Genomic DNA, 16,104 nt, shown 5'->3' on the forward strand with positions numbered 1-16,104 from the left:
TTATTATAAACTACTATGCTCGGTTTCACCAGGCTTGATCAAGGCATTTGAACATGGTCAAGCCGTGTATGCTTTACAAGTGTGCACTGGACTTGAAGATAATAACTATCGCCATAGAAATCATATGCTTCAGTCTTAAATCGTACCTGATTTGAGCGTGTTCAAATTTCTTGACCGAGCTTGGTGAAACATAAGGAATCTACATTAAAATTCTAGATTCCTTGGTGAAACCGGGCACTAGTCTTATCAACAACCTCGAGCTCAAAATTTCTGAATTATTTTTTTCTGGAAGAGCACGCATTGTTATTATTTGATTAGTGGCTTGAATTACGAAATTACAGTCTTAATCTGCTTGTTACTTACTCAATCATAATCAATGTACTTATTGGAACATCTAGGGGCTAATTATTCTCTTAGCGTTACAGTTTTTTGAAGGAGAACTCTTTAGTTTCTTACAGGTGAATGTATCAGTAAAAGTTGCAACTTATTCTCTATTTTTGGACCTTGACGCGATAAATTGACCCAATAATGCAATATTGATAGGATGTTTCGACTTAGAATCAATAGCGAACGTAATTTTGTTTCAAGTTCTAAAACAACTGTCATAATACCTTACATTTCCTGTGAAGTAACTGGTCTCATTCTGTTCAAATCCTTAATTTGAGTCCCTCGCTTTTCTGCAATCGGTACACCTCTCATTAGCAAAGCTCAACAGCTTTTCTCTCAGATCATTTACTGTACAAGAAAATATGCTTTCAAAATAATTGCATGGGAAGCAGAAAGTAGCATCATAAGTTATATTGCATTCCTCAACAGTATTTCTGTTGACTCTCTATTCGTACGATCATTGATGTAGGCTACGTTCAAGTTTGATAGGTACGGAAATTATTTGTATTCAATATGCGAACGGTCTGGTTGATAGAATAATTGCAAATATTTTGAAGGACAATAAAATAATATTCTTATCATTGTCGACATTAATAAAATATATTATAATTTATGTACATAATGTTTTTCACAACCAATGATTCCACTTAACATATTCAACACCGAAAACTAAATTATACAGTGTATTCGACTGAGCCTTGAGCTCAACCAATATGACAATGTAGATTGATACATTTATGACATCAAAACGTATAAGGGACTTGGTATTATTTTGACATACAAATAGCCTATTATGTAGTTTGTTCTCTGATGGAGTAAGAATAACCAGCGGATCATGAATATATATAAATAGTAAATTAACAAATTTATTCACATTGATTTGGAATGAAATTGTAAATACGGATCTAAATTAATTTTTGGTGATTTTTTGGGAATAATATATTGGACATGAGTAGTAAAAGTTGGAAATCATCATATCATTAGAATTTTTTGATCAATGAATCACACAAATATCCAATTGCTTTCTGATTCATAATCATCTTCACTATAAAAATACTGCATGAAGTCCAGTCAAAGACTGATACAATGGACTTCAAGCGAATAAAACAATAATTATTGAACAGGGGTATTCTTGATAAACGGGGTTACTTGCACATTCATAGAACTGTTCCCTTTCCATCAAATATGATAATTTAATCAAAATATTCTCTTCAAATTCACAAGAGTTCCTTTGAATTAATCGTCATCAACTGCTTCCTTCAAATAATACCAATAGATTTCCTTGATTTTGAATATAATTTTCATAAAGTTGAATAGTTGATCAACTCATTTCTTACTCATCAATAGTCACATCTAATTAATAATGGTCAGTTAATCAAATTTTCCTCATCAAATTGATCGACAGTCTCCTTTAAATGTGTCCAACCAGTTTCCAAATTGTTTTCAGTCATTCAGTTAACAGCTGTTGCTTCCGATAATGGCGATTTTTATCAGAGATTCCCAAACTGGCTAGACAATGAACAGTTGCATTTGGATCACGGTAACTTGATAGACCCCCTACAAATCAACATCAATCCCTTCAAATTAGTTTATCAATATTACCTCTACAACGGTTCCCTCCCACTATATTTGATCATTAGTTTCCTCTTCCTCCTACAGAGAGATTCAATCAACTGCAACTGTTGGCTCCTCGTGTATAAATAACAAACATCATTGGCTCCCGTTCTGGCTTATGCTCACAGTTTGAAGTGATTCTCACTGTTTCATCAACATTATGCTTTACAGTAATGCTCTAATGCTTTCCCATGAATTCCTACTCCAATATGATGGGCAGAAATAAATTACAATTTGTTCTTTTGGGACTTTCCACACATTGACAGAATGAAAATTTGTAAGATCTTCAATAAGAATCAATGGAATTTTTTCAGTCCAGGAGAAGAATGATTTTACTATTAACCTATTCCAATTTCCATGACGACTGCTAGTTAATAACTCTTTTTGAAGTATTTTTGACGACACTTCAGTCTAATTTTTGAAAATAATTCTAATGGAAGGTTTTAAAAATGGATGTAAAAATCCAAAAGCGCTCCACACGTGAGTACTAGTTCTTCATAACTATTATTCAAAAATTAGACTGTAGTGTAGTCAAAAATAGTTTAAAATTATATAATTCACTGTTGGTTATTTTGGTACTTTTTACACATCAACAGAATGATAATGTTTGAGAAGGCCCAACATTTTTGTGAATTATTCTTCTGCCCATCATAATGGAGTAGAAGTTCAAGGGAAAGCATCAGAGCTTCATTGTTGATGAACAGTGAGAACCACTTTGAACTGTGAGTATATTGGCTCATTCTTGAGAATACAGGGCTTCACTTTTCATTCTAAGCTCTAATAACTATACAATTATTTCTTATTTAGAGCTCAGTGTTCCTTATTCGAAGTAATTGTTGATTGATCAACTTTGTTCCTTGAGTCAACGGTCACCAGTCCTCCAATCGCCAGCTAATTTAACCACTGGTTGAGTATACTCCTTACTGAGCTTCAATAACATCATTTCTCATTTTTAACTCAGAATTCCTTCGAAACATCGGTTCCCTAATCGACAGCTATCTAACCACCGGTTAAGCGTACCGTACTTCTTAGCTCTTACTGAGCTCGAACAACATTTCTTATTTTGAACTCAGTGTTCCTTGAATTAACTGTCCTCCAATTCCAGTTATCTAACCACCGGTTGAGCGTACTTCTTACTGATCTTTGATAGCATTTCTCATTTTGAACTCAGTGTTCCTTCAAATGAACGGTTCCCTAATCGCCAGCTAACTAACCAGTACTGGTTGAGCGTAGTCTTGTTGAGCTATGTCTCCTTAGAGCAGACAAGGCTGCCTGCAGTGACTATGGGCAGCCAGTTCCGGCTGTTCCAGCTCTACGACCAAGTCGACCGATTGCTGCCGTGAACTGCCGCGTCGTGGTCGGTTGCGTCGCGCCACATTGCGACGTCGCTTGAACGTGAATGAGCCGCGTTGTGTTGAGTTGTAGTGTCGTTGTCGCTGACTGCTGCGTGCGTCCGCCCAGCACAGGCTTGTACAGATGTTCTTGCGGAACGCGCGTCTGAACCTAAAACAACAAATTGCTCCACGTAAAATTAAATTCAAATTTGAATTCAGTCATGGTTATTCATATATGTCATCATATATTTGTAAAGTTATGTTGATTATGTAGAAGTTTGTAAATTTGTAAAGTTAATGTAGAACTACTGTAGAATTCTCATTACTGGTACTATCTATGACGAAATCCACTTTAACTTTTACAATGTATGAATGAAGTCAACTAACAATAAGAACAAAAAAATCGTGGGAAACTACTCAGACCCAGCTTATTCTCCGAATTATTTGAAGCCACATACACATTATGAATACTAGTTACAGTGTTTATCGAGAAGCCAAGGAGAGTGGTCGTTCTTTTCGTAGCTCCGTTATCTGTTAGTAGATAAAGTGGAAGTTACTTTCTTACTTTCGTTTCTATTTCAATGCTGTTTGTTCGCGTAAACATGCATAAATACTGATTTTCTTCTTCTTGTGTGTTGGACCCACTTTATTAATTACGTGAGTAGATTGATAACAATTAAATTATTTTTCGTTCTTGTTGTGTGCGTGCTCCCTTATATTAACTGTTAATATGGCTGACTGTTGTAAATGTAATTCAAGTTTTGCTAATGCTGGAGAAAGCATTAAGTGTAATAAATGTGCGGGTCTGTTTCACGCGAGTTGTACAAGACTTGGAACAATTGATAAGTTCAAAAAGATGAATTCTCAAGCAAGATCAGCCTGGAAGTGTGATGAGTGTATTAACGGTCCTGATAATACTAGTATAGACGCCAAGTTGAATAAAATATTGGACTCTATTACCGAACTGCGTACTGAGCTTATCAATTTGTTTGAGCCTAAGATTGTTGCACTTAGAACTGACGTCGATTCTTTGAAAAAGTCCAGTGAAGAAACCAAATCAAAATTTGAAAAACTCTCTGCGGATCACGATGAGAAGTGTATCAAGTTGGAAACGGCCATTGCAGAGCTTGAAAAAAGCAATTCCCAGCTACGAGAGGAGGTTAATTTTCTACAGCAGAGGTCGAGGATTGAAAACTTAGAAATTGGGGGTTTACCACGAACTGAAAAGGAAAACATTTATGAAATATTGGGGGCTGTTGCTAAGTTGATCGGGGTCTCATTTAAACAGGAGGACATTGCTATAGCTCATAGAGTGCCAAACGCTAGGGGTGGTAGTAATATCATCGTTAAATTTGTTGCAAGAAGAGTAAAGTTTTCGTGGCTTGAAGCGGCGAAAAAGAAAAAAGATATTAATGCAATCGATCTTGGTTTGGGGCTCCCTGGATCTTCTATATACATCAACGATCATCTGTCTCCTTACAACAAACAGCTTCTTGGAAAGGCTAAGGAATTGAAGAAAAGGGGAAAACTGGAATTTGTTTGGGTCAAGAGTGGAAAAATTTTCGTTAGGAAGGATGCTGCGTCCCCAGCCAAGCAAATAGTGCGAGAGGCTTCTTTGGAAAAGCTTAGTCAAGGATAAAGTTGTTTGAGTGTACTGAAAATGATAAACTGTGAGTAAGATCATTATGAACTTATTTATTTTTCCTTCCATTAAGACTATGATATGTTGGTTCATATATTTGTAAATCGGTAGTTTGAACTATAGTTGCTTTGAGTCCTCGAGGGGGAGGTGTTTCTGTTGTCATTATTTTTTCATTGAAATGTTAAGGAATCTTTTTGTATTGGTTTTCGTATATTTGTTTCTTCAACTCTAATTCAGGTTGTTGCTGTTCTAAGTACTTTATTCATAAAATGAGAGTTTTATTTTAGGTATTATTGATTTTGAATATATATTTTATAATTATGCTTATCACGATCCCTTTCTAAAAGATAAAATGTATACATTGCATTTTTTGGTCATTCTCTCATTCCGGTCGTATATTGACAAAAATACTTTTCAACTGAGTTTTATTCTAATAATAAATTAAACACAACACCTTAGTCTGTGTGCTGATTACAGGTGAAAGAAAACTTTAACGCCAATATTCAGTGGTGAATCTTATGATATCATAAATAGACAAGTAGGTCTTATAAATGAATTTATTATAATTAAATAGGCAAATGGATTACGATATCACTAGATAGATGGTGTAACTTATAATTTTTAATTTTATTATTATTGTTCTCAACGTTATCAAAGCAGTATCGTGTTTTTTATGTGATGTTTCTCCATGCGAATTAGTCATTTTAGGTCCTTCCTAGTAGTTTTGTTCAGTACTACATATAGTGTATTATTTTTTAATTTGAATTTATATTCTTAATCTGTAATTAATTATAGTGAGTTGAATTACTATGATAATCTATGAATGATATGTTAATACCGTATATCTAAATTTATTGTGGGTTCCTACACGCTAGTTGAGGAGAATCAATTTCTCTATTTTCTATTTCTTGTTATCTTTTTTATCTTTCATTTTCGTTTTCTTCCCATATATGCTCTTTTCTATCTCTTTTTTTAATTGTGTGTATGCGAGTGTGAATGAAGTTCCAATGAAGCCATGTGAAATCTATACTGATTTTCAATTCCTGATATGCCACCTAGTCATTAATATAAAATTTTGTATATTATATCCTATCAATTATGATGGAGGATGAAAATATATGTGTTCTATTGAGCTCTGTTGATGAAGTTAATGATTCACATATTTCATCAAGTCATAATTTTACGATCCTTCATCAAAACATTCAAGGGATTAGCAGCAATTTTGATAAGTTTGTTACATATATTAACTGCTGGAAAGTGAGGCCAGCGATAATAGCACTGACTGAGGTGTGGTTGGATACAGATGAGCAGGTGTCACAGTATTTTATTGATGGCTATGAATCATGTTCAAGTGTTTCTTCTTTCACGAGAGCCACTGGCTTGGTTGTTTATTATTCCACTGAATTAGTTGGTTTCAACTGCAGTGTGACGGAATGTAGGGTGGAGGGTGCGGATATTCTTTATCTTCATTGCACCTTATCAAACTACAAATTCAATCTCATTGTGCTTTATCGATGGCATGGCTTTGAATGCGATAGATTTCTTACTAGTCTTGATTCTATTTTAAACGTTCCTTCTGCCTGTGACACTGTTATAATAGGTGACGTCAATATCAACATTTTGGGGTCTGGTGATAACAAAGTTGATGATTATTTAGAAATACTTAGCTATTACGGCTTCGAATCAATAATAGATATACCTACCAGAGTGACTGAGACCACATCATCCTGCATTGATCACGTATTTATCAGATCTCGAAATTTTTCTCATTTTGTAAAATGCGCAGTTATTGAGGATTTAATTGGCGATCATAGAGCTGTTTCATTGACAATTCGAGCTAACTTAGAGAATAACTTAAGGAACTCTTGTCAAGATAAATATAAAATAGATTTTGATAAACTGAATAATTTCCTGCTGTCCCATGATTGGGGTGATGTTTTATTCAGTAATGATGTCAACTATAAATTTGATAAATTTCTTGAAGTCTTTGAAAATTACATTGCGTGTTCAAAAGTGAGAGTCGAATCTCAAATAAATTCAACAAATTTAAAGAAGCTTAAACCATGGATAACTGATGGTCTATGTGCAGCAATCCACTCGCGCGATAAATTATTTAAAAAAATGAAAGCTAACCCAGAAAACCTAAGGATAAAAAATAATTTAAAAACTTATTCTAGAAAAATAAAAATTGGATTAAAATTCAAAAACAAAAGTATTATTCTACATTAGATCAAATGCCCCCTCGGAAAAAATGGCTAGTTCTAAATAAACTGTGTGGAAATCCGAGAAAAACTAGATCTCATGATGAATTGAAAATAGAACACAGGAATGAAATTGTAACGGATCCAAAAACAATAGCAAATCTATTTAATGATTTTTTTGTTAACATTGGCAGAGACGTTTTAGCTACTTCTTATGGTGCAGCTGATAATGAAAATGACTATCATAACACCTTCAAGGAAAGAAACCATCAAGCGTCTATGTTTTTTGAAGCTGTCACCTATGATGAACTGTTAATTTACATAAAACAATTAAAAAATGGTACTTCTTCTGGAGATGATCTTATATCTTCTAGAATTTTGAAGGAGGTTGCTCTGACCATTGTTCCCATTCTAGTTGATATTTTCAATTGCAGTCTATCTACAGGAATATTTCCTTCTGGGATGAAGCTAGCAAGAGTGGTGCCAATCTACAAATCCGGTTCTAGATTTAAGTTGAACAATTATAGACCTATATCTCTGCTGTCTGTCTTCTCAAAGATATTGGAAAAGATAGTGAAAAGAAGACTTCTCAATTTCCTCAACTCATATAACTTTTTCTATAATAAACAGTTTGGCTTTCGTGAACGCATGAATACTGAAATGGCTCTTGAAAGATTCATGTCGGTTGTTTTCTGTGGCTTCAACTTCAGGCCAGCGCGCTGTGTTGCAGGACTGTTTTTGGACATTAGAAAGGCATTTGACACGGTTAACCATTCAATCTTGTTGAATAAATTATCTAAGGCTGGTATCAGGGGCATGGTTCTGGATTGGTTCTCTTCATATTTGAAGGACAGGCAGCAATATGTATCTATTGGGAGAGTGAAGAGTGAGGTTCAGGGAGTGGACTGTGGTGTACCACAGGGTTCCGTCCTTGGACCAATCTTGTTTCTCATCTTTATAAATGATCTCTATTCGTGTGAGTTCAATGGTATGCCTGTGTCCTTTGCAGATGACACTGCCTTGGCATATTGTGGACTGGATGGCCCCAACTTAGAGAGAATGATGCAGGATGATTTGGATAAGCTATTGCTTTGGTTCAGGCACAATAGAATACAGCTCAATCTTACAAAAACAAAATATATATTGTTCACATTAACAACACCATGGACACTGCCTTCTGCACTGAAGTTTCATGGTGCCTGTGATCGGAATGACTGTGACTGTGAGGTCGTTGGTCAGACCAATGCCATTAAATATTTAGGTGTGATTGTTGATGAAAAGCTTAACTGGTCTCAGCATATATCTATCATAAAAAACTATCTGTTACTCGTCCTGCGAAAATTCTATTTCTTGAATAAATTTCTCCCTTTAAATGTTCTTAGGCAGTTATATTTTGCATTTGTTGATCCAAAAATAAGTTATGGTATTAATTGTTGGGGCTCCACCTATATTTGTCACTTGAAACCATTGATAACGGTGCAGAAATCGATAGTCCGTGTTATAAATAGAAAGGGTAGATATGAACATTCTTTTCCTCTATTTCAGTGCCTTGGATGTTTGCCTCTTAGATATATGTATGTGTTTAAGGTCCTGTATATGTTCTTTGTAATGTCTGGAAACGGTGGTCATACGTTGCTCAGGGATGTTCCCAGCTATCAAACTAGGAGAGTGACAGCTGATTTACTGAGACTTCCCAAATCGTATACCACTTGTTTCCAGAAATCGTTTGTATTTCTTGGCCCCAAGTTTTTTAATAACATCCCAATTGAAATCAAGAGGCTTCAAAATCAACTTGTTTTCAAAAAAAGAATTCTTAGATGGCTCAGAGGTCTTATGCCTGACCATTTAGAATCCTTATTCAATGTTATTTCGTAGTTAAAATGTAATTTTGGTGGCTGGCAATAAGCATTAGTAAGATGAGCTGTTTTTGGAAAGTGTGCAAGGTGTGTGAATGTGAGAGTGAATGGTTGCTAGTCTTTTCTTTCTCTTTTCTTTTTCTTTCTCCTTTTATTCATGCATTTAAAATTAGTTGAAGTGATATTCATTCCTGCTTGCAAACGTGGAGTATTGTATACTTCCAGCAGGTAGTATTTTTTATTCCGATTCACAAATTTACCGTATATCTAATAAAACATACCAGTATTTATTTTATTAATCTTCCATTAATTATTTTTTATCTTACTGAGCTGAGTGTTTTGTTTTTCTTATTGATTCTGAATGTGAATATTGTGAGTTTGAATAAATAAAATTTGAATTTGAATTTGAATTAGTTCTTAGAATTTAATTCAGAGCAAGATGTTATTCATTAAGTACTGTAATCATAGTACAATTACTTTTACCTCAATGCAATAACAAAGTATGTTATTGTATTAAGATCAACTACAAAGCATAGGACAGTTTTTCAAATGAAACTTCGAAAAAACATTCGAAGAATATTGATAACTATATACATAGAATGGCTTGATATCCAATAGAACCAGAACTTCTTAAATTTTGATTATTTTCGATAGCCGCGAGGCCACTTGACTAATTTGGAGGCGCTGAATCCGAATCTGAAATCACAATTTCTCTATCACCATTTCTACGCGTTTTAGGTTTTTAAAGTGGAGAATGAAACGCGGCTTGCTCGCCGTGACGTAAAGAAAGTGGCGGCTGACATGCGTCAGCAGAACGTCCGCAAAGCGTGAGCGGGCGTGCGACGCTGTAATTTGCACTGCTCCGTCCGGAACCCATACTAACAACTTTTAGAATGACAGTAAGCTTGTTGTCGCTCTGGTCGAAAACCGCGACTAGAAATGACGCAAGTGTGCACTGGACCTAGAGTTGATTGATTTAGTAGTGTTGGTGTAAATAGAAGAAGTGCTGACCGCGCCGTTAAACGGTGCATTTCTCTTGTGTCACTCCAGCCATCTGTGTAATCCACTTGTCAGCTGATTGATTATGAATAATATCTATAGTCTGATTAATCCTATCTTCAGAGTACATCTATATATAGTAATATTGGAGTATGGAGGAATTCCTTTTCCTTTCATATTATTGAATGAAAAAGACTAAGAAATTGTCAAAAAAACCACAGATTTATTGATACTTAGAAATCATTTTCCAATTATCAATAAATCTGTGTTTTTTGACAATTTCTTAGTCTTTTTCATTCAATATGAATAATTACCACAATATCAACTTCTCAACTACACAAAAAGAAAAAAACTTTCATATTATCCTTAAAATTAAAAATTTCAAAAAACCTTGTGTTTACATCGTCGCACAGTTTAAAAGGAATATTCCTGCCGAATCTCATCGAATTCTATCAACGCGTTTGGCTATAATCGCGTTACATAGAGACAGACAAAAGCAAATCGAGTTGAAACATAGACCCCACTACGTTCGGCCAGTAATGATCAATTCTATCTAAAATATATTTTTTTCGTCATAAAAATTTATATTTTCCCTTGATGATAAACTTTCATAATTTAAATAATATGTTAGTAGTCCAATATAATTCTCGATAGTCTTGACAAACGATTTGGCAACAGTGCGAAAGTAGAGAAGGAAAGAGCCATCTGCAATGTGTAATGGCAAGGATAAAAATATCAATTTCAATCAGGTGCTGAATTTATAAGTTGAATCTCACCATATAAACGAGTATTCCAACATTTTTATAATAATATTCCATGCTGAAAAGCTTGACAAACGCTCAAATACATTGAAATAAGTAGAGATGCTACCTATGCTATATCCAAATGGGATGACTTTTGTAGTCTCTCGGAAATAAAGCAGGCTACCCTAGTACCGTCACTGGAGGGAAATAGAAGTTCTTTAGTATTTTGTAGAACTTGACTACCATAAATATTAAGTGGAGGAAAGGCTACTTAATTGCTGATTGAATTGATAGCTAGTGTTTCTTACAATTTTCAATATAATGCTATGTAGGCCTACTCTCCTCTTGACCACAAATAGATAATCTCTAGTATTGTAGTCATTTTAAACGAAGGTGGGCTTCATTTAATTGCTTACTAAGTATGACAGTTTTCAAAACTGTATATAAAATCTTCACGAAAGTTAATAAAAAAATGTTTGGTTACCTGGATGACATAAGGTTGTACAGAATAGGATTGATAGTGGCCGATACATAGTAGGAGAATCCCGCTATATAGTACAACCACTCATTGATGAGCAGGTAGTGCTTGAGGTTTTGTCCATAGATATAGAGCAGCCTCTGTAGATGGAACGGAGCCCAGCACAGGAAAAATGTCACCACAACTGCAACTGTTCAACAAAATCATTAATTAGTTTTGAATTCTCAATGTTTCCGAAAACAATAATGAATCAATAAATAGTAGTTTATATATCAATGATGTGTAGTAATGTAGATAACTACTGTCATGTAACTAGAATAAATATTAGTAGGCCTACCTGTGGTGTAAAGTGAAGTTGATAATAGTTATACTGCAACTACATGGAATTGAAAGGGTGAGATCACATTATTGAATGAGTATATGTGCAAGAGCACGTGAGATCATGCATGTTTCGAAAAGCAAAATCTGAAAAGTGCCATTGAAACACGTTGTTGTGACTTGCATGCAACTGCTCACACTGAACGCAACCAGCAAGTGCACGCTTTCATTGTAAGTGTTTCTTGCATATTTATGTATCCAATGTGGTTACACATTTAAGTAATACAATGCAACACAGTAAGTACCTAATAACCACAGTATTAAGGAATGTATTATTTTAGATATCGTAAATATGATTATGATAAAGGTAAACCAGAAAACTTTTTCTTAAGAACAGTCAGAAGATTGACACTTCACGCTGATTATATAGAATAAACACATCAGGATCAGATTGCGAATAAACAGTGTATACAGATTACTGTAGAGATAATACTTGTCTCTCTTTCAAACTAGTAATTCTTAGATTAGTCTCACATTATTTAACTTTTCTCAAATTTACATGATTATGTATGTAACACTTATATTATAAGTGTATAGCTTTAGTATAGCTTGACTTGTTAACCTCAATATTTTCTCTTCTTCGCTTCATAATAATGTTTTCCAATTTATTTATCCTTAGCTTCAAATTACATTTAACATAATTAAATTTCTGTATTAATATAAGTTATTTTTATTTTAATCAATCTCTACTTTCACATGCTTTCCATTCACCATGCTTATATTTATATACCTTATGTTATTTATACTTAATTGCTTAACAGCATACACTGTATGAATGTAGTATCATAATATTATCTTCCGTATCTTTCATTGTATTACCATTTATTTTTCATTTCTTACATGTTCATTTTGTTGGTAAATAGTAGTGAAGACTGATTTGGGCGTAATTCCTGTAGTCTTCCCTTTGACATTGTAAATAAATAAATAAATAAATTATTGATTGATATCTAGAAAGGCTATCATACTTTTTTAAATCTTTTTTTGCCTCTACTGGCATATTTCAAGTAGTTTTGTCTTATACGAAAGGAAATTTGAACACAGGGAGAACAAAGGAATTTGACTAGATGCTCTCCAATTTTTATTCAAATTAATTTCATTTCCCGATTCTCCTGGAAGTAGGCCCACTCTCCATCAATTTCTGTTCTGTTCGGAAGACAATCCGACTTTGGAGGGATATCCGGAACAGAGAAAAGTGGGGATATAATGGTAGGTAGTGATATTGCCGTGCTAAAGCGGACAGCGTTCTGTAGTCTTTAGTAACAGTTTATAGTGCGCATACATCGTTTCCTCTCTGAAAACACTGCATCGACTGAGTCTGATCGTCAACTTGGCAACTGTGCTTCTTTCTATGACTATTCATAACTGTAATTGGATGATCTCCCTCCAATTCTGTGCTTTGGATATCCCTCCAAGTCGGAAGTTGTTTTAATAGACTGTAGTCACCATTTATCTCTGAATTTGGTAAAGAGTTACTGGGAAGGATATGCTGAGTATTTTTTTCGAAGAATGGACATTGATTCAAGTATCACCAATTTATCTAGGTGCAAAAGAATATTATTTATAGTAATCCAAAATTGTTTTTTTCCAAATCATATACAGTCGTTCAATAATATTATTATTCAAGTTTATATTATGTAAGTTCATCTTTGCTGTATTGTAAATAATATAAGCCAGTATACAGGTATATTGTCATCTACATAAATAAAGCACTAAATCAATCTATCAATTGGATTTTGAACTCTCAATTTGAGAGAGACACAGCAATATCTCCCGGCTACATAGGCCAAACAAGTTATATTGACTCTTTGAATGTTTTTTAATTTTTGTATTGGCCTATGAGTGCATATTCATATATATATATATATATATATATATATATATATATATATATATATATATATATACAATCAATCAATCAATCTGAACAGTTCAAAGCTCCACATCATATGCAATTTTGGTGATTGGCCTTGAGATTTCTGTAAGAAAAAAATGCTGAATGTGCAAAACTTACACAACATGCGTACCGTGGTGGCTGCATTGCGGTCATTGTTGTTGTTGAACCGCCGCGATTCGCCCGACACACCGGTTCCGGTTTTCCCGGTTTTGGTGGAGCGGCTGTTCCAGAAGGGGCTGTTGTTGAGCGCCTCATTCATCTTGCGGTAGAGCACCATGAGGGTGAGCAGGGGGAGGAGGAAGAAGAGGAGGCCGCTCAGCTCGTAGATCGGCAGACAGGGAGGCACATTTGAGTCCAGCATTGCACAGAATGCTGAGTCGGCTACCTGTCAATCAACAATCAAGATAGAAGATTTACAATACGAGATTGAAGATAAATAAGAGACAAAATACTCAAGATTGTAAATATTCAAGGCATAAGAATCAAGAAACAAGGTACAAGATTTAAGATACAACAAACAAGACGATTCAAGGTGAAAGATTCAAGATACAAGATTAAAGGTTCAAGATACAAGATACAATTAAGGTATGAAAGTTTCAAGGTACAAGACTAACGATACAAGACAAGAGATGAAATACACAAGATTCAAGAGACAAGTTGAACGATTTACGCTGAAGGAGACAAGATTTAATCTACTAGACACAAGTTTCATAATACAAGATTCAAGAATCATGATACAACATTCAAGATACTAGATTCAAGCAGGACTTCCAATGTACCGGTACCGGACCTGCGCCTACGAAAAAAATGGCAGCCGTAAGTGGTGGCTGGCAATGATATTTTATACGGGAACTAGACGAACTGAGATTTTGATAAACTGAGACACTCTCTAACAGCTGATTAGTGATTTTTTTTAGTGAGAATTCCTATAAGACCACCACATTCGGCGGCCATTTTTTTTGACCGTAAACTAGATAAGTATTTTAGTTCGTAGTTACTTGAAATAATTAGCCTTAAGATATTTTCTCTTTCTGTATTTGTGAAATTTTATCTGAAGATTATAAGTTAATTTGCTCTGAAAACTGGATTTCTCATTCATAGGCAATAGATCCATTCACAGTTTATCAAGAATCTATTTTATTGGAGCCGACAACTGTCCTTGGTTGATAGGTGTTAAATGCTATTCCAACCGTTTAAGGAAAAATTGGTAGCACGGCAAATGTTACCCCTGTGGGGGACCGAATTACAAATAAATATGTCCCAAATGGTACACTATGAAATCCCTGTTTATAAAAATTATTAGTAGGATAGATATCTTGATAGGTTGTGAATGGTATGTTGCTGAGTGGAAATCGGTTCAAGAGAGATCAAGTCCTAATGAATATATTATCTGTGCAGACTAGCAAAATGGCATACATATGAAACATATTAAAAAAGATTGATGACTAATAGCTGCCTTAACACAACTGTTTGATAAGCAAGATGCTAAGTTAGACCAAATGTTTAAAAATCAAAATGCTAAGTTAAATGCTGAGTTTGATGAGATGAAGCAAGAATTTGCTAGCATTAGACTAGAGCAGGCTAGTATAAACCTTCTATTGAAAAATGCAAATGAAACAGTGAAAGATAATCATGAAGATGAAAACAAATTGAAGCAGGATGATAGTAGTGTTAAGTTACAAGATCAACTCATTCAAGTTTCTGATAATGTAGGCCTAGTAACTGTTGTTGAAAAAGTCAACCATAGTGAAAGTGTAGAATTGAGTAAAGAAGTAGGTAGGGAGTTGTCTTCATTGAAAGTCAACTATCAAGAAAGTACTATTGCTACATTGAAGGTTAGGAAAACTATAAGTAAAGTGAATGATTACATGAGACAGGTTTCTGTGGAGGTTAGGAATAATGTGAACAAAATGAATGTTGCTTTGAGTCAAGTTGATGAGTTCAACTTTCAACTGAGAATTGAAAAGGTGTATGCTATGCATTCTCAAGTGAACATGACTAACTTTTGTAGGCAAAACTGCTTTGTTGAAACAAATCAACCCATGAACATAAAATCATGTTCTTGAAGAAAACAAAACGCAAAGTCTCCATTGATGTGTTAGTATTCAAAGGTTGTTTCAAGTTGCTTACTTACAAGATGATGACAATGAATCACATGATGAAAGGGTATTCCCCAACACACAATGATTAGGAATCCTGTGTCATGCCGGGATTCAGAATAGCAATGACTGTAAATACTACGTATGGTAAGAGTCCATATTGTATCTTTTTTCTTTCCTGTAGCCTATTTTCTTGGCCCTTAATCTTTTCAATTTTCGATTCTTTCCTGTCTTTGTGTAATATTCAGTAAATTTCTTCTATGATATATATCTTAACCAATCTTGTCCATAGTCATTAAATTTTTATTTTTCTGAATTAATATTGGAAGTTAAATAGTAGCTTATTTTCCTAATCTTTAAATTGTTGATAAAACTTAACTTTTCTAGAATCTATCCATTGTAGTGTAAAGAATTGTGTGCTTGTGATATATTTTTTCATCTGTATCACTTATGTGAAGTGTATCAATTTGTGTGTGTTG

General features: G+C 34.3%; 1 protein-coding gene across 1 annotated transcript in view; it reads right to left on the minus strand.

The window, feature by feature from the left end:
• Positions 1-968: 968 nt before the first annotated feature.
• The window catches only part of LOC111051112 (neuropeptides capa receptor), a 195,385-nt gene continuing 180,249 nt past the window's right edge, over positions 969-16,104 (minus strand). Inside the window, exons 6-8 of the mRNA XM_039439464.1 lie at positions 13,644-13,911; positions 11,261-11,444; positions 969-3,504 (exon numbers count right to left, since the gene is read on the minus strand). Coding sequence (XP_039295398.1) covers positions 3,255-3,504; positions 11,261-11,444; positions 13,644-13,911 — 702 coding nt within the window. The 3' untranslated portion in view covers positions 969-3,254. The remainder of the gene's footprint in view (positions 3,505-11,260; positions 11,445-13,643; positions 13,912-16,104) is intronic.

Source organism: Nilaparvata lugens, chromosome 12 (genome assembly GCF_014356525.2).
Source record: "Nilaparvata lugens isolate BPH chromosome 12, ASM1435652v1, whole genome shotgun sequence".
Taxonomy (NCBI): Eukaryota; Metazoa; Arthropoda; class Insecta; order Hemiptera; family Delphacidae; genus Nilaparvata; species Nilaparvata lugens.